The sequence below is a fragment of the Haematobia irritans genome, chromosome 1 (assembly GCF_050003625.1).
Source record: "Haematobia irritans isolate KBUSLIRL chromosome 1, ASM5000362v1, whole genome shotgun sequence".
In the NCBI taxonomy this organism is placed as follows: domain Eukaryota; kingdom Metazoa; phylum Arthropoda; class Insecta; order Diptera; family Muscidae; genus Haematobia; species Haematobia irritans.
The window spans coordinates 133053995-133079826 of NC_134397.1; the positions used below are offsets into that span (position 1 = coordinate 133053995).

Here is a 25832-nt window from a genome sequence, read left to right on the forward strand (position 1 = left end):
AACTTGACTTGCCAGCAAATAAAAACTGAACCTATGACAAATTTTAGGATGGTAGCGCCATTGTTTAAGGCTGTAGCGTACTTGGTTGTGCACACAAAAAAATTTCATGAAAATTTTTGCAATTAAAATCTTAATTGAGTTTTAAAAAATATTCAATTAAAAATTTAATTGATTCAACAAATTTTTTAATTGAAACAAAAATCAATCACAACAAGTATATACGGCCGTAAGTTCGGCCAGGCCGAAGCTTATGTACCCTCCACCATGGATTGCGTAGAAACTTCTACTGAAGACTGTCATCCAAAATCGAATTACTTGGGTTGCGGTAACTTTTGCCGATGACAAGGTATCACAAAACTTCCTAATACCGTAATATATACCACGTAGTCCATACGTGGTATATACAAGGCCGTATTCAGGGGGGGGGATGAGGGGGATCAAACCCCCCCCGAAATGAATGAATATTTTTGTATAAATAAATATATATTTTTAGCTGCATAGAAAAATCTTATTGAAGATGTTGAAGAAAAGCTGGAGGTTTTATTTTGAAAAACGCTTACCTATAAAACTTGCACAAATCATAGAATACTAGTTGAAAAGCCCGTCAAACAACGGTCGAAAAAAAACAAATTATTTTTGTTCTCGCACCACAAATTTCATTTTTGGAAAATGTATTTCTCCTTTTTATGTGTGTTTGTTGTTATTTTTGTGAACATGACTCGCTTTGTTTGGCAATAGCAACAACAACGAAACAGCCAAACACACATGTGTAAATGAAATGGCGCAAAACCTGCGAAAAGAACCTGCCTAATTCAGCGATGGAAGCAATAAAGGGATTTTTCCAAACGTGCATATTCTTTTAAAAATTTTGGTCACTTTGCCAGTTACTCAGGGATGGAAAATACAATTTTTAAGAAAGTACAAAAAGGTATTTTTTGAGCGGAAAGGTACTTTTTACTAAATTTCAACAAAAATTTCACTGGAAGATTATTGTCAAGAGACTGAATTTTAAAGAAAATAAAATTTTGACAAATTTTCTATAGAAATAAAATTTTGCAAAAATTTCCTATAGAAATAAAATTTTTACAAAATTTTCAATTGAAATAAAATTTTGACAAAATTTTCTATAAAAATAAAATTTTGCAAAAATTCTATATAGAAATAAAATGTTGACAACTATTTCTACCGAAATAAAAAATCGATAATATAGAATCGCATTCTTTTTTCGACTAAAACTTTCTTGAAGTTCAATAAAATCCTGTTTTTGACTATGTCTTTTACAAAATCGAGATTTTCTTCCCACATGAACATGTCTGTTTTGCCATATTTGTAAAAGACTATTAGCAAATAAGGTTGATAAAGACTTTCTCAAAATATTAAAATATTTTGTCAAAGCTATTGTACCATAAATCTGATATCGACTCAAAATGTCTACACAAAAGGTACTAAATCATTCGCGGGGGTACTACGGTACTGACCGGGGTGAAAAAGGTTTGAAAAAAGTACTATAGTACTGCATTTTCCATCCCTGCAGTTACTACGTGCTCATCCGAACGTTCATTTTCAACAATGAAGAGATTAAAGACGTATCTTAGAAATTCGACTAGCGAGAGTAGACTGAAAGGATTGGCATTAATGTCGGTTCATCGCCGAATAAATGTGCCGACTGAAGAAGTCATTGATTTATTTGCTGCCCAAAAAGCCCGTCGGCTCAATTTAATATTATAACAAGTATATACAGCACTAAGTTCGGCCGGGCCGAATCTTAAATACCCACCACCATGAACCAAATATTAGGGTTTCCTTTGAAATTTCAGGAGGGCTTGAGGACTTGTGGATATTCCCGAAGATAAATTTAAAGATTTCACCTATGAGGACTATATCAGATTCTGGATTTATAAGCACCATTTTTGTTTGAGTTTTAAAGGAATCATTAACATCTCTTGTAAGTGTGCAAGAAAATTATAAAATAAAGTCTTGATTTGAAATCTTAAATCTGTAGAAGTAAAATCTGGAAATTTTACATTGAGTTTCAAGCAATTTTCATGATCAGTGCGTCTTCTACACCCTCAAGAAGTGAAGTCGGTCTATATGGAGGCATTACCAAATGGACCGATAAAACTTAATCCGATACACGTTTTTGTGAGCCTAAAATACCAGAATATTTACAATTTCAGGCAAATCAGATAAAAACTACGGTTTCTAGAAACCCAAGGAGTTAAATCGGGAGATCGTTCTTATGGGGGCTATACTAAAATATGGACCGATACTCACCGTTTTCGGCACACCTCTTTATGACCCGAAAATACCTCTAGATTTCCAATTTCAGGATAAAAACTTCGGATTCTAGAAGCCCAAGAAGTAAAATCTTGAAATTGGTCTATATGGGGGCTATACCAAAATATGGACCGATACCCACCATTTTCGGCACACCTCTTTATGGTCCTAAAATACCTCTAGATTTCCAATTTCAGACAAATTGGATAAAAACTACGGTTTCTACAAGCCCAACACCCCAAATCGGGAGGTCGTTTTATATGGGGACCATACCAAAACATGGACCGATACTCACAATTTTTTCGCACGTATTTGTGGTCCTACAATACCTCTAGATTTCCAATTTCAAGTAAATTGAATAAAAACTGCGGTTTCTATAATCCCAAGAAGTAAAATCGGGAGATCGGTCTATATGGGTGCTATACCAGAATATGGATCGATACTCACAATTTTTGACACCCCTCTTTATGGTCATAAAATACCTCTAGGTTTCAAATTTCAGGCAAATTGGATAAAAACTACGATTTCTACACAAAAAAATTTTTTTCTGATTCAATCACGAAATTAATTGATCCAATTAATTTTTTAATTGAAATGTCTTCAATCACAGAAATGATAGTATCAATTAAAAAATTAATTGAAGGTCAATTAAAAAATTAATTGATCCAATTAAAAAATTAATTGATACTATTAATTTTTGTGATTGATTTTTGTTTCAATTAAAAAATTTGTTGATTCAATTAAATTTTTAATTGAATATTTTTTAAAACTCAATTAAAATTTTAATTGGAAAAAGTTCGTGAAATTTTTTTCTGTGCATCTTCGAACTTGACCTGCCTGCAGACAAAAGACGAGTTTGTGCAAAATTTCAGTACGATTGCTTCATTATTGAAGACAGTAGCGTGATTACAATAGACAGATAGACGGACAGACGGACATCGTTATATCGTCTTAGAATTTCTCCCTGATCAAGAATATATATACATTATATAGTCGGAAATCGATATTTCGATGTGTTACAAACGGAATGACAAACTTATTATACCCCCGTCACCATTCTATGGTGGTGGGTATAAAAATATTGTATACATACCTATACATAAATAAAATTTTCTACACATGAGATTATATGAATGTTTTTTTTTTTTTTAAGTTGAACCCCCCCCCCGAATTAAAATCCTGGCTACGGCCTTGGGTATATACTAAACTTAAAATTACATTATATACGATTACATACGTATATAATTAAGTTTGACAAAATTTTCTATAGAAATAAAATTTTGACAAAATAAAATTTTGACATTCTCCATAGAATTAAAATTTTGACAACATTTTCTATAGAAATACGATTTTAACAAAATTTTCTATAGAAATAAAATTTGATAAAATTTTCTATAGGAATAAAATTTCGACAAAATTTTCTATAGAAATAAAATTTTGACAAAATTTTCTATAGAAATAAAATTTTGCTAGATTATTTTTGCTCGAGTGGCAAGCATGATTATGAACCGATATGGACCAATTTTTGTGTGATTGGGGATCGGCTATATATAACTATAGACCGATATGGACCAATTTTGGCATGGTTATTAGCGGCCATATATTAACACCACGTTGCAAATTTCAACCGGATCGGATGAATTTTGCTCGTCCAATTTCAGCCGGGTCGGATGAAATTTGCTTATCTTAGAGCAATCGCAAGCCAAATTTGGGGGTCCGTTTATATGGGGGCTATACGTAAAAGTGGACCGATATGGACCAGTTTTTGCATGGTTGTTAGAGACCATATACTAACACCATGTACCAAATTTCAGCCGGATCGGATGAAATTCGCTTCTCTTAGAGCAATCGCAAGCCAAATTTGGTGGTCCGTTTATATGGGGGCTATACGTAAAAGTGGACCGATATGGAACAATTTCTGCATGATTGTTAGAGACCATATACTAACACCATGTACCAAATTTTAGCCGGATCGGATGAAATTTGCTTCTCTTAGAGCAATCGAAAGCCAAATTTGGGGGTCCGTTTATATGGGGGCTATACGTAAAAGTGGACCGATATGGACCAATTTTTGCATGGTTGTTAGAAACCATATACTAACACCATATACCAAATTTCAGCCGGATCGGATGAAATTTGCTTCTCTTAGAGCAATCGAAAGCCAAATTTGGGGGTCCGTTTATATGGGGGCTATACGTAAAAGTGGACCGATATGGACCAATTGTTGCATGGTTGTTAGAGACCATATACTAACACCATGCACCAAATTTCAGCCGGATCGGATGAAATTTGCTTCTCTTAGAGCAATCGCAAGCCAAATTTGGGGGTCCGTTTATATGGGGGCTATACGTAAAAGTGGACCGATATGGACCAATTTTTGCATGATTGTTAGAGACCATATACTAACACCATGTACCAAATTTTAGCCGGATCGGATGAAATTTGCTTCTCTTAGAGCAATCGCAAGCCAGATTTGGGGGTCCGTTTATATGGGGGCTATACGTAAAAGTGGACCGATATGGACCAATTGTTGCGTGGTTGTTAGAGACCATATACTAACACCATGCACCAAATTTCAGCCGGATCGGATGAAATTTGCTTTTCTTAGAGCAATCGCAAGCCAAATTTGGGGGTCCGTTTATATGGAGGCTATACGTAAAAATGGACCGATATTGCCCATTTGCAATACAATCCGACCTACATCAATAATAACTACTTGTGCCAAGTTTCAAGTCGATAGCTTGTTTCGTTCGGAAGTTAGCGTGATTTCAACAGACGGACGGACGGACTGTATTTTTCTATAACAGGTCGAAAACATATGTAAATATTTTCGTTTATTTTCATAATTTTTTATGATTATAAATAAGTAAATAAATAAATAGTTTTCTCTAAGAAGGAGCGGAGCGATTTTTTTTGCCGGAGCGGGAGCGGAGTGAAAAAAATGGACCGCTCCGAATCGTGTTGTTATGGTATACGGAGAGATTGTTAAAAAAATAATATAGTAAAATAATATAATAAATAACAAATAAAATACATATATAAAATATTTGTTATTTTCAAGTAGTGAGAAAATTTTTCGTTTTTTGAAAATTATTGAACATAAATAACAAACCATAAGTCTATCAATGTTCGTGATATAAAGAAAGAAAACACCAACAGAATAACAAAGCCTTCATTCATTTTGGAATCTTCAATTATCAGGTAGCATTCAGTGTAGCATTCATAAACCAATTTTGTAAAAAAATTGGTTTATGATTTTTTATATTTGTAGGTATTGAAATTGAAGGTTCAAGAAGAAGAAAAAAATACATTTTACAGTTGACAACATTACACGGAAATTGGAAATAGCGGGATAATTAACTAATATGTCAAGGCCTGTCGATGCTGTTGGCTCTTAAAAAATATATTCACTATATTAATAAAACATGTCTTTTATTTAAATGTTTCCCATATTTTTTACTAACATTGTGTTGCACCCTAGTGCATTAGCCGACTTAAATTTTGAGTCTATAGATTTTGTAGAAGTCTATCAAATTCTGTCCAGATCGAGTGATATTTAAATGTATGTATTTGGGACAAACCTTTATATATAGCCCCCAACACATTTGACGGATGTGATATGGTATCGAAAATTTAGATCTACAAAGTGGTGCAGGGTATAATATAGCCGACTTTAGACTTTCCTTACTTGTTTTAACTTAAAGAAGGGGTCACATTTTTCTGAGTGTATGCTTCAACATTTTTTTTATTAAATTTAGGACACAAAATTTGGAAATTTGCGTCCCTCTGTTAAAGTCGTATGTCTTTGAACTAGGGAAAATTTTCCTTAAAGTAAACAAACACATTTTTAATTTAAAAAATTTTATTTATGATAAATAGGCTTTAAATATAGAATGTGACTTGTTTTGAGGATTTAGCATCTTTGGTTTAAAGATTTTTTTTTTTGGAATTAAGAAAACATTTTTGCTTCGAAATATCTGTTGTACGCATTAGCGTAGCTAGACAATTTTCCTAGGGGGGCTATAGCCCCCCTAGCTAAAAATTTATAGACTGAACTTATAGGTTTAATTATTGTTTTATTTCATAAAAAAGAATACAAAAATAGACATCAAAATAATATAAAATAAAGCAACTAAAAGTAGTTCCACACTTTTCCCAGCAAAAAATTGGGATTTGTTTTAAAGGCACAACTTTAAAAGCACTTCCAAAAATGTCCTCACAAAGAAGTTAATTATATTAATATAATATAGGTTAAAAAAAGAGTAAGAATAAATAAAATGGTAAAAATTATTCAAATTTTGCCACAAAAATGCTAAATCCATTATAGAAAATTCGATAATTTTTCAAACAAGCGTTAGAATGCATTCAAAATCATAAAAAGTGTAAAAATTATTATAAATTAATGTTTCTTGAAGCTCGAGGTCTTTATAAATATTTATATAATTCTAACAAAAGGTCGACCAAAAATCAAATAAAAAACGAATAAATAAAAATTATTTATTTGGGAAAATATCACACAATTTTTTAATTCACATTCAAAACTCTGAATTCGGATCACACCGTAAGAAGTGATGCAAATTTATTGCAACGGCTGGTGAAACGGTGGACATTCGTTCAATGACGAGTTCCTATTACATTCATCGCTTCTCCGCCAATTTAGCACCACTTCCGGACCCAGAAAGAACATTTTCACTTCTTTTTTGGCGACGCTTTTTTGCAGCATTATTAAGATATTAATTTACACGGATGAAAAAGACTGTTTTTCATATGTTTGGCTATAAACATTATATGTTTGGAACACAAATTTTTAAACACAATATTTTTGAGTGCAAGCATATAATGTTCATAAACTAGCATAAAATGTTTGGGACATATATGTTAATATGTTAGAACATATTATGTTTGGGACATAAAATGTTTGTAAATATAATATGCTTGGATGCAAACATATATTAATTTAGAAATAGCCTATAAACATATATGTGTTTAGTAGCTTGGAGCGCTATTTAACAGGGAGCGATATTGAATTAAGTTGGTGGTTGTTGCTTGTTATTACAAAATTAACATTTTATTTTTCCTTGGGCAATTGATCAGCTACTTCTTTGATCCTTACAAACTGTGTGGTCCGCTGTTCGAATCCCCGTCCGGCAAAAGGTAAAATTAAAATAAAAAAAAATCATAAAATTGAATAATTTCTTCTACAATGTTTGTATTACAGAAAAAGGTGCTAAGAACTAAAAAATCTCGTGGAAGTGAGAAAGATGTCGGGGAATATACAATTGGGCAGAAACAAAATTTTGAGCATTCAGGTCGAAAACCTATGTTGTTAGCACCTATATTACCTGTTTATTTTCATAATTCATTATGATTGTAAATATATATATAAATAAATAAAATTTTGAGCACAATATTGTTTGGGAGAATTTTTTAAGCATATAATATTTTTGGGTGCAACATGCTTCCAAACATATTATATGTTCACATAATAACATATTGTTTTTTGGAAGACAACATTATTGAATTTGGATGCAAAAATACAAAATATTTGGAACTTAGACTACCCAAACATATATTGTTTAGACCAATGCTTTCAAACATATTATATATTGGAAGAGATCAAACATATAAATGTTTGGGCAATACCCAAAAATGTATATGCTTGAAGCGAAATATGTTTGGGAGTATATGTTACAGAAGCGATTTTTTGTGAGGGTGTATGAAAGAATAGTTTTAATACCAATTCCTATTTTTTAATTAAGATGACTACACCAGACAAAACAATATAATAAAGGAGCTTTACAGCCTGTTTCTGTATGTCGAATGAGCTGTGTGGATCGACTAAAATGGAAACAAACAGCTGAATTTATCACCAAAAAACAGCTGTTTCTATGCATTTCAGTCGATCGATTGAACTCGTTCGACATACAGAAACAGGCTGTTAGTTATTCAACTAAACCATAAGTTCAATCACAGCTGTATTTCATAAATATCAGACTTCAAACATTGCCTTCGGCAACTGCTACCACGACCCCAGTAATTCGATTGTGCATGCAAGTCTTTAGCGGAACTTTGTGCGGTTGTATATACTTGTTTAATTTTTATAAAAATGTAAAATCGTAAATAGGTTTTCAAATTCTGGGGGGGCTAAATTTTTTCTGGGGGGGTCTAAGCCCCCTTCCCAGAGGCCTTCCTACGCTTATGGTCGTACGTGAATATCTTTAATAATACATCGCAAAACGAGAATGAAACTTCCATAAATGAAATCTGTATTGTAATATTAGTTTTATTGGTCCTAGATTTAAAGCCAAATAGGTCCCTACAAAATATCTTTATTTTTGGAGAAGCCGCAACTTTGACTCGGAATCAATACCAAAATACTTAAGGAAAGGTCAAAATCAAAGTAATTTTTTTAGTGTAGTGGTATGAAATAAATATATGGTCGTTCAAATTGATAATACTTTGTGTCAATTTCCCTGTAGTGCTACCAGTATGGTGGAATTTTTTTGTTTATTCCATTTGTTACTAATTCACACAAATTAAAACTCTTTAGTTGCGTTTTGATCTTTAGCGATCATTTATGATTTATTTACATGATCCATCACAAGAAATAGTTAACATTTAATGATCGTTGGGCAAATGAGGGAGATGATCACCAGAAGGTTGGAAACCATGGTCATCAGCGGTATATCTGACATGGTATTCCTTGCCATCAACATGATCAGTCCATTTGTATTCTCCATGAACCTCAATGTGTCCGTGGTCATCATGGCCATCACCACCAACTAATTTACCTTCCTCACGGTGTTTGGTATGATCACTGGTCTCCCATCTGGAAAGATATAATTGTATGTTACTAAAATAATCCAATACGGATTCTAACTGTAAACTTACTCGAAAGAGTATCCATCATGATCAACCTTGGAGTCTTGTTTTATAATTTCGGCATGTTCTTCATGACCAGGAGCAGCAAGGGCAACTACACAGAGAGCAGCCAAGACAATGAGGAATTTCATTTTTGCTAGTGATTGGTTATTGTTCCAAAGAAAGTTTTCAACTTAATGGATACCAACTATTCGGATACACGACACTTTTATAGTCACAAAAGTGGGAGGGTAAAATTAATTAAAATTTTAATAAACTAGTTCTAGGCAAAACCAAATAGTTTATTAACATTTCGTCAAACATAATGGCAAAATAATAACAATAAATTTCAGTTGTTATGAGTAATTTAAATAATATTTTTTGGTTATTCTTTTTTTTTGTGTTCATTGAAATCAGAACTAGTTTGTTGAAATCAGATTGAATTTGTGCTGCAACTATAAAAGTGGGCCGCATTGAAATAGTTGATATCCATTAAGTTGAAACTTTCTCTGGGATAACAACATAACAAAAATGAAATTCCTCATTGTCTTAGCTGCTCTCTGCGTCGTTGCCTTGGCTGCTCCTGGTCATGAAGAACATGCTGAAATTATAAAACAAGACTCCAGAGTTGATCATGATGGATACTCTTTTGAGTAAGTATGCATTTTAAATTTCACATTGTGAGATATAAGACGAAAATCGAAAGTCAATTCAGTGTAATCTTCAAATTCGATTAATCAACTTTTGATATTTTTATTTATAATTATATAATTATTTTTATAATGTTCCGAACTAAATGTTCGACTTATTTTCGTGAAAAAGTAACATTACGCTGTTGAAACATATTTGGGGGTGATCATATTCTTTCTATGCGTGTATGTGTGAATTATACTATTAATTTTAAAAATTACTTTTAACTGGATACATATAAACACACATACAGTGAATATGTACCCGGCAAAAAAAGTAGTGGCAATTTTCTTTTTGGAAGTGGTGCAAAATTCGAGCAGAAATGATGAATTTAACATGGGCTTATTATAGGACGGATGTCCACCATTTCAAGACTCGTTACAGTGAATTTGCATCACTTCTTAAAGTGTGATTCGAATTCAGTGCATTGGATGTGAATTAAAAAATTTTTAATATTTTGCCAAATAAATAATTATTATATTTTTTGTGAGTTTTAATGCATTCTTACACCAAAAAAAGTGAACCCACCGTGGAAGAAAATGTAGGATTATTTTAGAAAATGTGAACTAAAATAGTTTTCTAATTACAACATGTTATAAATAAGTTAATACTTTTTGTCAAACTGAAGAAATTTTTTTTAAAAATAATAATTTTTTTTCTGTTGTTTAAGAAAATTTCAAATGTTGAAAGAAAAAATTGGATTTAAAAATTGTTAAAATGTCTTTAGTGCTGTACGAAGTTCATGACAGGTACACTTTTAATACAATTTACTCATTTTAGAGACTTATGAACTCAACTTAAGCAAACTTCTGCCATTTTAGGAAAATATGAACTATTTTATTTTGTAGTAAAATTGTGCACTATATTTGTATATAACTTTTTTTCTTATTTTTAGTTCACGTCATTAAAGTTAGCAAAAAATTATTCAAATAAGGAACATTTACTCATATTGTGCAAAATTTAACTAAAATCAACTAATCTTTATGAACTGAAATAAAGTTCAGTTGGCATTAGAGCCCCTTTTGTCTGGGTGTACGCTTTTCTGAAAATTTTCTCCTCAAATATTTTCAAAAAGTCCCAATTTTTCTAGATTGGATTTTGCATCTTTTTCGGCAAAATTTTAATAATTTATACCATTTTATTAAATTTTTATTTTGTTTTAAACCCATTTTAAACAAAAAAATATAAGTGTACATTAAAGATAAGACAAAAGTGAGTTATAAAAAAATTGAATTAAATGAACTTCTTGTGTAGTTAAAAATAGAACATCTTTGGGAGGACAGTGCTTTTAGAGTTATGCCTTTGGAACAACATCCATTTTTTTTTTTTGCTTAAAATGTGTTAAACTATTTGGATTAATCGTATCTCAATATTTAAAAAAAATCGGAAATTCGATTTTTCCATGTTCTTTTTCCCAAAACATGAAAAAGTCGAAAAATCTAAAAGATGCCTTTTCCAAAAATTAAAAAATCGTATCAAATGGACCCCAAATAACATCATGTTTTTTCAAGTTTCGCCAAAGTCGAAAACTATAAAGTCGACTTTTCCAAAATTCGAAGAAGCTAAAAGGTCGAAAAGTCAACATAACAACGATTACAATCCCTAATACCCATATATATTTGTATATTTTCAGATGGGAGACTAGTGATCACACCAAGCACCGTGAGGAAGGTAAATTAGTTGGTGGTGATGGCCATGATGACCACGGACACATTGAAGTTCATGGAGAATACAAATGGACTGATCATGTTGATGGCAAGGAATACCATGTCAGATATACCGCTGATGACCATGGTTTCCAACCTTCCGGTGATCATCTCCCTCATTTGCCCAACGACCATTAAATGTTAACTACTTCTTGTGATGGATCATGTAAATAAATCATAAATGATCGGTTAAGATCAAAAAGCAAGAATGGAATTTTAATTTATTCGAGTTAGCAGTACAGGGAAGTTTACACAAACTATTACCAATTCAAATGACTATAGTTTTTGGTGTGTGTGAAAATATTTTTTATTGATTCAAAAATTCATTCACAAACAGTAACATATTGACTCTTTATGTCCTGGCAATTCCTTGGGTACAGTGAATCTAACAAACAGATGAGGTAAAAAACTGATTAGAAAACGCACTTGTGTCCTACTTCCGGCATTGCTACTTCTAACGATAAATGTTAATTGTTGATGCTCTAGCGATGCCATTTGATGGCTTCTGTGCGGCTCCATGAATTAAGTCCCCAATATCTCAAATGAAATAAGTTCCCAAAATGGAAATGAAATAAATCCTCAAAACGCAAAATGAAATATATCCCCAATATTTTGGGGACTTCTTTTACTTCTTCTCAATTGTAAGTTAGTCCCTACGGGGTATATATTAAACAAAAAAAGGCCGATTAATTACGTATATAAGTCAGTTTGACAAAATTTTCTATAGTAATAAAATTTTGACAAAATTTTCTATAGAAATAAAATTTTGGTAGATTATTTTTGGAGATCGGCTATATATAACTATAGACCGATACGGACCAATTTTGGCATGGTTGTTAGCAGGGCTGTGGAGTCGAGCCAATTTTGCTCGACTCCGACTCCGACTCCAGCATTTTTCATCTGCTCGACTCCAACTCCGGAGTCGACTCCGGGTAATATAACTAAATCTAATTTTAATACCACTTATTTGTAGTTCTCTTGTGGGGGTACCGTAAGTGGATCGATATAAAGTATTTATTTATTTATGTGTGCAAAAAAGGTCTTAGTTGCACATTAGATGCCAATTGAACTCTATATTTCAAATTTAGGGCAATGTTTAATAAATAAAATAATGATATAAATACCCATCATAATATGAGAAGATACCAACAGTATATGTATTTGTGGACCAAAATTATTGATACTATCTCAAATCCTTTAAATTTGTTGCGAGCAATATATAGATGTATATTTCCATATGCATGAATTTGAATCTGAATCGATTTAGACAAAATTGTATATACTTCTACAAAATCTTATGTACTTAAAATTTAAATCTAACGTTATGGGACGTAACACAATTTTAACAAAAAATGCAAGGAAAGTCTAAAGTCGGCCGGGCCGATTATAGTATACTCTGCACAACTTTGTATTTAGATCTACATTTTGATAAAATCTCAAATCAGACGTCTACAAAATCTCGGGCAATATTTGGGAAATATTTATAATTGTTTAGACAATTTCGCAAAAATGCATTTATGATTCATTCATTGAAAAATTTGAAAATTTGAGTCATTTCTACAAGTTTTCGACTTAGCAGTGAGTATCAGTGAGCATACAATTTTGGAAAAATTTGTGTCCAGTAAATAAAATTTTATATAGAAATAAAATTTTGCACAATTTTCTACAGAAACAAAATTTTGACTAAATTTTCTATAGAAATCAAATTTTGACCAAATATATAGAAATAAAATTTTGAATAAAATTTTTATAGAAATAAAATTTGGCAAAATTTTTTATAGAAATAAAAGTTTGAAAAAATTATCAATAGAAATACAATTTAAAAAAAAAATTGTGTGGCAAACAAAATTTTGCAAAATTTTCTATAGAAATAAATTTTTGACTATATTTTGTATAGAAATAAAATTTTGACCAAATTTTCTAATACAAAAATCTATTACTATAAAATTTTGGCAAAATTTTCTATAGAAATAAAATTTTGACTTAAATTTTTATAGAAATAAAATTATCAATAGAAATAAAAATTTGAAAAAATGTTTGTGTAACAAACAAAATTTTTCAAACTTTTCTATAGAAATAAAATTTTGCAAAATATTCTATAGAAACAAAATTTTGACTCAATTTTCTATAGAAATAAAATTTTGACTAAATTTTCTATAGGAAAAAAAATTCTATAGTAATAAAATTTTGAATAAATTTTTTATAGAAATACAATTTTGACAAAATTTGCTATAGAAATAAAATTTTGACTCAATTTTCTATAGAAATAACATTTTGACAAAATTTTCTATAAAAAAAAAAAAAAAAACTTTGAAAAAAATTTCTGTCAATATTCCACATATGTATATGGCCTTAAAATAAAATAAAAAAATAATTTCGATTGTTCGAAATATTTCACATAATTGATATGGGCATTAAAATGTATCGATACAGCCCATTTGCTAGTCTAACATTCTAGGAAACATAAAAAGATAGCCGTAATTGGAAGTTGATTTTCATTTACAATCATGCTGTACATTGATCGAATGAATAACGCAATGAAATCTAATTTGCGTAAAAACTTGCTTAGTTACAAAAATGTGAAGTGTTTGAAAAAATTTGGTTTAGCCGGAGTCGGAGTCGAGCAAAATTTTTACGACTCCGACTCCGACTCCAGCAAAATCTTCAGACTCCGATTCCAAGACTCCGACTCCGGCACCACAGCCCTGGTTGTTAGCGGCCATATACTAGCGCAATGTACCAAAATTCACCACGTACCAAATTTCAACGGGATCGGATGAATTTTGCTCCTCCAAGAGCGCCGGAGGTCAAATCTGGGGATCGGTTTAAATGGGGGTTATATATCATTAAGACCGGTATGGACCAATTTTTGCATGGTTGTTAGAGACCATATACTAACACCACGTACCAACTTTCGACTGACTCGCATGAAATTTGCTCTTCCAAGGGGCTCCGGAGGTCAAATCTGGGGATCGGTTTATATGGGGGCTACATATAATTATTTACCGATATGGACCAATTCCTGCATGGTTGTTAGAGATCATATACTAACACCACGTACCAAATTTTAAGCGAATCGGATGAATTTAGCTCATCCATGAGGCTCCGGAGGTCAAATCTGGGGATCGGTTTATATGGGGGATATATATAATTATGGACCGATGTGGATCAATTCCAGCATGGTTGTTAGAGATCATATACTAACACCATGTACAAAATTTCAGCCGGATCGGATGAAATTTGCTTCTCTTAGAGGCTCCGCAAGCAAAATCGGGGGATCGATTTATATGGGGCTATATATAATTATGGACCGATGTGGACTAATTTTTGCGTAGTTGTTAGAGACCATATACTAATAACATGTACCAAATTTCAACCGGATCGGATGAATTTTGCTTCTCTTAGAGGCTCCGCAAGCAAAATCTGGGGATCGGTTTATATGGGGGCTATATATAGTTATGGACCGATATAGACCTACTTTTGCATGGTCGTTAGAGACCATATACTAACACCATGTACCAAATTTCAACCGGATCGGATGAATTTTGCTCCTCCAAGAGGCTCTGCAAGTCAAATCTGAGCGTCTGGCGTATATGGGGGCTATACGTAAAAGTGGTCCGATATGGCCCATTTGCAATACCATCCGACCTACATCAATAACAACTACTTGTGCCAAGTTTCAAGCCGAAAGCTTGTTTCGTTCGGAAGTTAGCGTGATTTCAACAGACGGACGGACGGACATGCTCAGATCGACTCAGAATTTCACCACGACCCAGAAGTGGACCGATATGGCCCATGTGCAATACCATCCGACCTACATCAATAACAACTACTTGTGCCAAGTTTGAAGCCGAAAGCTTGTTTCGTTCTGAAGTTAGCATGATTTCAACAGACGGACGGACGGACATGCTTAGATCGACTCAGAATTTCACCACGACCCAGAATATATATACGAGGGCAGTTCGGAAACCTCTTAGCCTAGCACAAAAAGCGCGGTATAAACAGAAACAAGTTAAGTGTTTCGGAAACTTCCATCTCTGTTATGAACACATGTTAAATTTTGTTTCGATCTGGCAACTCCTTCATATAGAAACAGGTGTTCAAAAAAGACGCATCCCCAATTTTTTTTACAATGGAAAAAATTAGAAATACGTGCTGTCATTAAATATTTACATAAAAAAGGTTTATCGTGACAAGAAATTCATAATGATATGGTGAAAGTGTTAGGTGAAAGTGCTCCTTCATATGTAATAGTAAAAAATTTGGTTGCTGAATTTAAACGTGGTCGTACAAGCATTGAAGATGAACCACGTTTTGGACGTCCAAAAACAGCAACAACAACAGAAATTGAAGCCAAAGTGCATGATATGGTATTAAATGATCGACGAATAAAAGTGCGTGAAATTGCTAATCTCATGGACATCTCAAATAATCGAGTCCATTCAATTTTGCATGAAGAACTACAGATGAAAAAGCTTTCTGCAAGATGGGTGCTGCATTTGTTAACAGTCGATCAAAAACGCATAAGAATGCTTGTTTGGATCGTTTTAAGCGAAATAAAATGGATTTTAAGCGTCGTTTCATAACTGTTGATGAGACATGGATCCATCACTATACTCCAGAGACGAAAGAACAATCCAAACAATGGACTGAAGCTGGAGGAAGTGCCCCAAAGAAGGCAAAAACAATGGACTGAAGCTGGAGGAAGTGCCTCAAAGAAGGCAAAAACAATTCAATCGGCTAGTAAGGTAATGGCAACGGTTTTTTGGGACTTCAAAGGTATTTTATTGATTGACTATCTGCAAAAGGGTAAAACAATAAATTCAGAGTACTATTGCAACCTTTTGGATCAATTAAATTTACAAATTCGAAAAACGTCCTGGCTTACAACACAAAAATATAATTTTTCATCAAGACAACGCACCAGCGCACAAGAGTGTTTTAACAATGGCTAAAATCAACGAATTAAAGTACGAGTTGCTTGACCACCCACCTTATTCTCCTGATTTAGCTCCCAGTGACTTTTACTTGTTCCCAAATCTAAAAACAAATCCTTGCTGGCAAGCGTTTTACCTCATATGAAAAGGCGATTACAGTTGTAAACCACTATTTTGCAGACCTTGAGGACAACTATTTTAATCAAGGGATAGAATTGCTAGAAAAGCGTTGGACTAAGTGTATTGAAGTTTCAGGAGATTATATTGAAAAATAAAAATATTTTTGAAAAACTAACTATTCTCTTTCATTGATAGGCTAAGAAGTTTCCGAACCGCCCTCGTACATATTCCAGAGGCACTCCTACTTCTGATTGCTGACGTAGTTTAGACCTTAAATGGTTCTTAACGTCACCTCTATAGACCTTATAACCGTTAAGGCCTATGAGTGAATCAGATGTCGTTGAACGAAACCAAGTTTCTGACACGTACGCGATATCAATCCCAGAAAATTCAAAGAAAAATCCAAATTCATCAAGTTTGCTATTGAGGCTTTGAGCATTGATATGGCAAATAATTAACCCGTTTTTCGATAAAATCTACGTCTTTGGATGAACTATCATACAAACTGTTCATTATGATAATTATAAAATTCAAGGAAGAGTGAATAAATCATAGAACACGTAGAAAATATAAGGGATATACGTAAAAACCAGTGAATTGATTTGAATTTTGTGCATGTTTCACGTTAAATACCCCTCCTATTGTGGAGGGTATAAAAACAGATAGGCATGAACCATATAGCTCATCCCGATTTTAAATTAGTTCGATACATTGTCTTGGCATTTTTTTGTCATTAAAAAATGTTTAACGAAATAAGAAGTGGTTCGGCATTAATTGCAATCTGTACAAGAAGTACCATAGATGTCATTGCTCTTAAACTTTAATCGCTTTTTAGTTAAATAAAAAAATTAAAATACCAGAACATAAACCGAATGCAATGCATTTTAAAATGCACTAAATTTGTCAAAAACTGATCATAGAAGTTTACTATTACCATAATAAGCCAATCAAGTGCAATTAAATAGGAACAAGTTATTTTGGTGTCTATTATGCCAAATAGCTAAAATTGGTGACTATAAAAATGCTCGATATTGTCAATACCAGTATCCATAAAGTTTAGAACTTCCCCTGGAACAACAACCGATTTATCAAAATGAAACTCGTCATTGTTTTAGCTGCTCTCTGTGCCGTAGCTATTGCTGCTCCTGATGGTCATGCCGAAATTGTCAGACAAGACTCTAAGGTTGATCATGATGGCTATTCATTCGAGTAAGTTTATCCATTACCAGCACTATCTTTCATCCATGGAATTTCATGTGAATCGTTTGCATTTCAGATGGGAGACCAGCGATCATACTAAACACCGTGAAGAAGGCAAAGTAGTAGGTGATGGTGAACACGGACACATTGTTGTTCATGGTGAATACAAATGGACTGATCATCATGATGGCAAGGAATACTATGTTAAATATACCGCCGATGATAATGGCTTCCAACCCTCTGGTGATCATCTCCCTCATTTGCCCAACGATCATTAAATATTAACCACTTCTTGTGATAAATCATGTCATTCGAAATGAAATATAGAAATAATGGAATATAGTAAATGATCAAAATGGATCTAAAATGCAAAACAATTGTGTTACTTTTTAAAGGATTACTTTTTAAAGGAAAGAAAAAGTATTTTTGGTCGACTGTTGGGTGACTATAATAATATATACTTCACTGCAATCCGTGCGATCGTTCATTGATGAATGGTAAAAACGCTTGACACATACACCCTTAAAAATCACACCTAGCATATATCTTTACACCCAGCACCGTTGGATGGTAATAAGTGTACAAAAATGTTAAGCCTGTCTGGCTGTTATAATCATTACAACCTGCAATAATAAGACTATAGTGCTGTATTTTTATAGGTCAATTCCGAAGATGGGCTTCACCCGTCTATGTTTCAATATAGCTCCCATATAAACCGATCCTTTTATTTGACTTTTTGACAACACGTCGCTATTTTTATCCGATTTCTTGAAATTGGAAATCTTGAGGTATTTGGTTAGGTTAGATTGTCTTGTCTCATGTCGGCTAACATACATCTACACCAGTATTTGACTTGTTGTGCGCTCTAACTTCATCTTTCCATTTTACCAGTAACTCTGTTTCTCTGACGAATTCCCTAATTTGTTTCCAGTCCCGGTTTCCAAGCTGGGCCAATTCCAGAATCGTTCTACACTACTTGAGTAGTTCTCCAGACTTTTTCTAGTCTGGGTCATCCTACTGTATTTTCCTCGTCCTTCCGAGCACTGCTTTGGTCTATATCGCTTTATATGTCTCCTTGACCCATTAATCGAACTCGGCCCGCATTTTGACAACATTTTCTATAGAAATAAAGTTTTGTTTTGTTATTGTTGGTTTCCTTCTTTAATCATTGTTGTTGTTTTTGATTTCAGCTTAAAACCATGCATTGATTAAACTACAAGTGTAGCTTAACCAACAGAGGAAACGAATGTTTGTCAAATTTATTTGGGCAAAGCCCTATAGACTGCAAGATGGTTGGATTTACAGCTGTTTCGGAATTACCACATTCCTCATCACCATCCTCTACTTGCAGCAAAACTATCAACCAATTATCAGAATAAATTCAGGCAGTTCACTAAACCGAAAAGTGAACCACACTTGAACCTTCCGGAAAAAGGGTTTATTTTGAACGTGCACGCTCAAAATAAACCCAGCCAACTGCACTCAAATCGATGATTTGACGGTGCCAAAGGATATGTTTGTACGAATTTATTTCAGCATAAGCCGGCTATCGTGTAAACCCTTTTTTCGGAAGGTTCAAGTGTGGTTCACTTTTGGGTTTAGTGAACTGCCTGAATTTATTCCGATAATTGGTTTATAGTTTTGCTGCAAGTAGAGGATGCTGATGAGGAATGTGGTAATTCCGAAACATGTGTACATCCAACCATCTTGCAGTCTATAGGGCTTTGCCAAATAAATTTGACAAACATTCTTTTCCTCTGTTCGTTAAGCTACACTTGTAGTTTAGTCAATGCATGGTTTTAAGCTGAAATCAAAAACAATAAAAGAAATAAAGTTTTGACAAAATTTTATATAGAAATAAAATATTGACGAAAATTTTTATAGAAATAAAATATGCACAAAATGTTCTAGAGAAATAAAATTTTGACAAAATTTTCTAGAGAAATAAAATTTTGACAAAATTTTCTAAAGAAATAAAATTTTGACAAAATTTTCTATAGAAATAAAATATTGACAAATTTTTTTTATAGAAATAAAATATGTACAAAATGCTCTATAGAAATAAAATTTTGACAAAATTTTCTATAGAAATAAAATTTTGACAAAATTTTCTATAGAAATAAAATATTGACAAAATTTTCTATAGAAATAAAATTCTGACAAAATTTTCTATGGAAATAACATTTTGACAAAATTTTCTATAGAAATAAAATATGTACAAAATGTTCTATAGAAATAAAATTTCGACAAAATTTTCTATAGAAATAAAATTTTGACAACATTTCCTATAAAAATGAAATTTTGATAAAATTTTATATAGCAATAAAATTTTGACAAAATATCGTATAGAAATAAAATTTTGACAAAATTTTCTATAGACATAAAACTTTTATAAATTTTTATATATAAATAAAATGTATAAAAATTTTTCTATACACATAAAATTTTGACAAAATTTTCCATGGAAATGAAATTTTGACAACATTTTCTATAGCAATAAAATTTTGACAAAATTTTCTATAGAAATAAAATTTTGACAAAATGTTTTCAAATCGGACGTATATAACAAGGACAAGATTCAAATTGCTTCACGCACATCGAGAACACTAAAGGAATTATTCAGCAACACAAAGTCAAAAATAAAGAATGAGGACAGGAGTAATATAGTGTACAAAATTAAAGTAATGGAGACAAGTCCAACATATGCCCAATGGCATATGTTGGCACTACAATGACCAAACTTAAGACAAGACTTTCGTCGCATAAATCAGACCTTAAAGCTGTAGAAAAATCAGTAGAGCAAAAAACAGCACTTGCAGCTCACTGTGCAACAACAGGACACAAGCCCAACTTCACAGACGTCGAGATACTTGCTCAAGAGAATAATCATAGGCGTAGATACACTCTTGAGATGCTTAATATAATAGATCTCTCTCCTGACAAGAGAATTAATTTCAAAAAAAAGACACGGAAGAATGCGCGAGAATGTATCGACACATCATAAACAAGCATCGACACAAACGAAGCTTAGTGTACGGAGACTTGCAGAACGAACAGCATCACACGAACTCAAGTTAGTTATTTTCAATGTATAATATCTAAAATAATATTGTGATTTGTGAACATTAAAAGTAATTTAATTTTTGTATTTTATGTAGATACAAAATCCCAGAAGATGGTTAGTGGCACTAACCGAAATATTGGAAATAAATATTAAAACAAATCAATAATCGATTGTTACTATGACCTCAAGCCGAACAAAATTAATAATCAGAATAAACATAAAATTGGTCAACAACACTCAAAAATATTTAAAAAAAAAATAAAATTTTGACAAAATGTTCAATAGAAATATAATTTTGACAAAATTTTCTATAGAAATAAAATTTTGAAAAAATTTTCTATAGAAATAAAATTTTGAAAAAATGTTCTATAGAAGTAAAATTTTCATAAAATTTTCTTTAGAAATAAAATTTTCTATAGAACTAAAATGTTGACAAAATTTTCTATAGAAATAAAATTTTGACAAAATTTTCAATAGAATAAAATTTTGTTAACATTTTCTATAGAACTTAAATTTTAACAAAAAACACGACTTTTTTGGCAAAGATTTAGAACTGTAGCCTTATTATTACAGGTTTTAATGAATATGACAGCCAGACAGAGGTCAAACTTTATATGCACCCATTACCATCCTATGGTGGTGAGTGTAAAGATATATGCTTGGGCAGAATATGATTACAAGTATATGTTACAGATACGGTTGAGTGTTTTAAGGGTGATACGGTCAAAATTTGGTCAAGGGAAAACGCGTGTAAATCGGTGAAATCGCTTCGCGTGTAAATCGGTGAAATCGCTCACGCTTGACACCTGCCATCAGATTTTGTACAGCCATCTTGTCCACCTTCTTCCAGTTTGCCTTGAACTGCTGCTCGTCCTTAGCAGTTTTTTGGTCTTCTTTAGGTTCCGTTTGACAATAGCCCAGTATTTCTCAATTGGGCGGAGCTCTGGCGTGTTGGGAAGGTTCTTGTCCTTGGGAACCACCTGCACGTTGTTGGCGGCGTACCACTCCATGGCCTTTTTACCGTAATGGCAAGATGCCAAATCCGGCCAAAACAGTACGGAACAACCGTGTTTCTTCAGGAAAAGCAGCAGATCGCGCTTTGGCCGTCGTATTTTGTTTATCATCGCGATTTGGAGTCACTACCTTCTTGTAAGTCGATAGTCCGGCTCGGTTTTTGGCTCGATGCACGGTTGTAGATGATACACCCAGCTTATTTGCGGCATCTCGGAGAGAGAGGTTAGGGTTTCGCTTGAAACTACCGGCAACTCTCTTTGTCGTCTCAGCGGCTTCCGGTTTTCGATTTCCCCCCGATCCAGACTTCCTGGCTGTCGACAAACATTCCCCAAACACTTTAATTACATTTGTAACGGTTGATTTGGCAACTTTTAGCGATTTTGCCAGCTTTGCTTGCGAGTAGCTCGGATTTTCGCGATGCGCGAGCAAAATTTTGATACGCTGCTCTTCTTGCTTGGACGGCATTTTGACAACTGAAGAGTGAATTCCAAAATCAAAATAGGAGCAACATTCTACACACACACCTTCAAAATGAGGGGTGTTCAGGTTTTTTAAATGCAAAATTGAAAGAAATACGTCAAGATTATATTGACCAAATTTTGACCGTATCACCCTTTATGTGTCAACCGATTTTCCCAAACATGGTCATATTACCCCTATCTATGAACGTTGGCATGACATGGAGTGGAGTGAAGTATATATAATATAGTCACCCAAATGTCTTGCTGTATATGTATCCTTTAATAAGTAACACAATTGTTTTGCATTTTTGATCCATTTTGATCATTTACTATATTCCATTATTTCTATATTTCATTTCGAATGACATGATCTATCATTAGAAGTGGTTAATATTTAATGATCGTTGGGCAAATGAGGGAGATGATCACCAGAGGGTTGGAAGCCATTATCATCGGCGGTGTATTTAACATAGTATTCCTTGCCATCATGATGATCAGTCCATTTGTATTCACCATGAACAACAATGTGTCCGTGTTCACCATCACCTACTACTTTGCCTTCTTCACGGTGTTTGGTATGATCGCTGGTCTCCCATCTGAAATGCAAACGATTCACATGAAATTCCATGGATGAAAGATAGTGCTGGTAATGGATAAACTTACTCGAATGAATAGCCATCATGATCAACCTTAGAGTCTTGTCTGACAATTTCGGCATGACCATCAGGAGCAGCAAAAGCTACGGCACAGAGAGCAGCTAAAACAATGACGAGTTTCATTTTGATAAATCGGTTGTTGTTCCAGGGGAAGTTCTAAACTTTATGGATGCTAGTTCTAGCAATATCGAGCATTTTTATAGTCACCAAGTTTAGCTATTTGGCATAATAGACACCAAAATAACGTGTTCGTTTTTAATTGCACTTGATTGCCTTATTATGGAAATATTAACCTTCTATGATCAGTTTCTGACAAATTTAGTGCATTTTAAAATGCATTGCATTCATTTGATATTCTGGTATATTTAACTAATAAGCGATTATAGATTAAGGGCAGTGACATCCAAGTTACTTCTTATACAAAATGCAATTAATTTTGAGCCACTTCTTATGTTGTGAAACATTTTTTTAATGAAAAACAAGTAAGGAAAATTTAGTCAGGCGGAAATAGAAAATCAATAAAAAGTAAAAAAATGAATAATAATAAGAAAAATTAAATTTCATCCCCTGTGCCGTTTAACTTTTCCACTTCCATGGAAGCTCTTTCGAGTAGGTTTTGCAATTTACGAGAATTTTTAATTTTTTTTGTTTGTTGATGTGTAATGGAAAAAATATATTTATACAAAAATATGCCAGAAAATTGTATCTAAACTATATTATAAACGCACATGTGACGCCGATTTCACAAAAATAAGGAAATAATTTTCAGCAAATTCAAGAATTTATTTATGAGACAATTATTATTTTTATACCCTCCACCATACACTCAAAAAAAAAGTTTACTTGGATCCAAAAATTTTGACCTTCCCTTAAGGATTTTGGTATTGATTCCGAGCCAAAGATGCGGCTTCTTTAAAATAAGGACATTTTTTAGCGCCCTATTTGGCCTTAAATCTAGGATCAATAAAATTAAAATTAGGATTCACATCTTATTTACGAATTTTCATTTTCTTTTCGCGGTGTATTAACAGAGCTATTCACGTACAAGCGAATGCCAGTTTAAAAATCCAAATTATAGCGGATACCTCAAAGTAAAAATGTTTTCTTAATTCCACAAAAACTTTAAAACAAATATGCTAAATCCTCAGAATAAGTCTTAGACTATATTTGAAGCTTTTTTATCTTAAATCTAAAGTTTCAATATTTCAGTTACTTTAAGGACAATATCTTTAAATCAGAAATGTGTTTCTTTACTTTAAGGGAAATTAGCCTTACTTCAAAAAAATCGACTTTAACGGAGGGACGCAAATTTACAAAATGTGTGTCCTAAATTTAATGAAAAAAATTTGATGTAAAGATTATAACTTTGTTTTAATTAAAATGTCATTATTTTAAAGAAATTTGTCCTTAATATTTTGTAAATTGCGCATCCTAAAATTTAGGTTGCATAATCTATAATATCACGTAAATATCTTTTTCAGTGTAGGATTGGGGGTATATTAACTTTGTCATTCCGTTTGTAACAAATCGAAATATTGGTCTAAGACCCCATGAAGTATATATTCTGGGTCGTGGTGAAATTCTGATCTGGCGATGTCCGTCCGCCCGTCTGTCCGGCCGTCTGTGGAAATCGCGCTAACTTCCGAACGAAACATGCTATCGACTTTAAACTTGGCACAAGAGAAGCAAATTTCATCCGATCCGGTTGAAATTCGGTTAGTGGTGTTAATATATGGTATCTAACATTCACGCTAAATTTGTTCCATATAGGTCCATAATTATATATAGCCCTCATATAAGCCGATTCCCAGATTTGACCTCCGAAGCCTCGTGGAGGAACAAATTCCATTCGATCCGGTTAAAATCCGTTACGTGGTGTTGATATATGGTCTCTAACACCCATGAAGAAATTGGTCCAAATCGGTCTATAATTATACATAGTCCCCATATAAACGGATCCACACATTTGACCTCCGGAGCCTCTTGGAGGAACAAATTTCACCCGATCCAGTTGAAATTTAGTACGTTGTGCAATGATATGGCCGAGAACAACCATGCCAAAATTGTTCCATATCGGTGTACAGTTAACATATATATAGCCCCCAGATAAACGGACCCCCAACCAAACAAAAATTGGTCATCAGTTCATAATTGTATATAGCGCTCATATAAACCGATCCCATATTTTTCTTGTGACCCCCCCCATATTTCACTTCTGTTTCTCTGATTACCACGCAAAAGTTCATATCGGTTCACGCACAGAAAAAACATGTTTGGACATGGTTGCCGCATCCATTTAATGCTTATCTAGAGTATGTAATTGTAGCGAAAACCATGTATTTTTTCTTTGTAAAAACAATTTTCGAGCGGAGAAAAATATATATTGGCAATAAGCATTTAAATGGTCCTCAAATGCCGCAAATTTGTTATATTATTTAAATGATAGAATTTGAGACTATTACCCTGCCAACATTTTTTGAATTTGGGGGCGCTTCTGAGAATCCCCAGTACGTCGAAAACAATCATATACGATATCAAAAACTCGTCGGAAAAGCGCCGTCACTATTGAGAAGTTGTACCACGCCAAGTTACTACAAAAAGGTTTCGCATGAGTACAATTATTAGGTGCCTTTATAGATCAATTTAGAACGACGCCAATAAGAGACCCTCCAAACAATCAGAAAAAGCACATTTTAAGATAGTGGTAAAAGAATCATTGTGGTCGAGTAAAACACGTTTGTTTAGATATTTATTAATTTGATTAATCATTTACAAATTCTTAAAAATATAACATTTATACCACTATCACATCACATTTAACATAATTTTTTGCATTAATGATGATG

The 25832-nt window shown here is 33.0% G+C and overlaps 3 protein-coding genes and 1 long non-coding RNA gene across 5 annotated transcripts in view; 2 read left to right on the plus strand and 2 right to left on the minus strand.

The window, feature by feature from the left end:
- Positions 1-25832, plus strand: part of LOC142221838 (uncharacterized) — a 236209-nt gene that overhangs the window by 38400 nt on the left and 171977 nt on the right. The window lies entirely within an intron of this gene.
- LOC142242131 (larval cuticle protein 65Ab1-like) lies at positions 8888-9301 on the minus strand. Its single transcript, XM_075313969.1, has 2 exons — positions 9169-9301; positions 8888-9106 (listed from the first exon to the last, which is right to left on the minus strand). Exons 1-2 carry the CDS (start codon positions 9288-9290, stop codon positions 8896-8898), a joined length of 333 nt encoding a protein of 110 aa, XP_075170084.1. The 5' UTR covers positions 9291-9301; the 3' UTR covers positions 8888-8895.
- Positions 9616-11743, plus strand: LOC142242147 (larval cuticle protein 65Ab1-like). Its single transcript, XM_075313970.1, has 2 exons — positions 9616-9791; positions 11462-11743. The coding sequence occupies exons 1-2, from the start codon at positions 9670-9672 to the stop codon at positions 11670-11672; spliced, it is 333 nt and encodes a 110-aa protein (XP_075170085.1). The 5' UTR covers positions 9616-9669; the 3' UTR covers positions 11673-11743.
- LOC142219860 (larval cuticle protein 65Ab1-like) lies at positions 22725-23109 on the minus strand. The gene is made up of 2 exons (XM_075288633.1): positions 22994-23109; positions 22725-22926 (listed from the first exon to the last, which is right to left on the minus strand). Exons 1-2 carry the CDS (start codon positions 23107-23109, stop codon positions 22725-22727), a joined length of 318 nt encoding a protein of 105 aa, XP_075144748.1.

Bases quoted from the DNA above. Each gene is read 5' to 3' on its own strand.
- LOC142242131 (XM_075313969.1), bottom strand. From the start codon at position 9,290: ATGAAATTCCTCATTGTCTTGGCTGCTCTCTGTGTAGTTGCCCTTGCT. The intron at 9,107-9,168 runs GTAAGTTTACAG...ATATCTTTCCAG, and splicing joins CATGATGGATACTCTTTCGA to ATGGGAGACCAGTGATCATA.
- LOC142242147 (XM_075313970.1), top strand. From the start codon at position 9,670: ATGAAATTCCTCATTGTCTTAGCTGCTCTCTGCGTCGTTGCCTTGGCT. The intron at 9,792-11,461 runs GTAAGTATGCAT...GTATATTTTCAG, and splicing joins CATGATGGATACTCTTTTGA to ATGGGAGACTAGTGATCACA.
- LOC142219860 (XM_075288633.1), bottom strand. From the start codon at position 23,109: ATGAAACTCGTCATTGTTTTAGCTGCTCTCTGTGCCGTAGCTTTTGCT. The intron at 22,927-22,993 runs GTAAGTTTATCC...TTTGCATTTCAG, and splicing joins CATGATGGCTATTCATTCGA to ATGGGAGACCAGCGATCATA.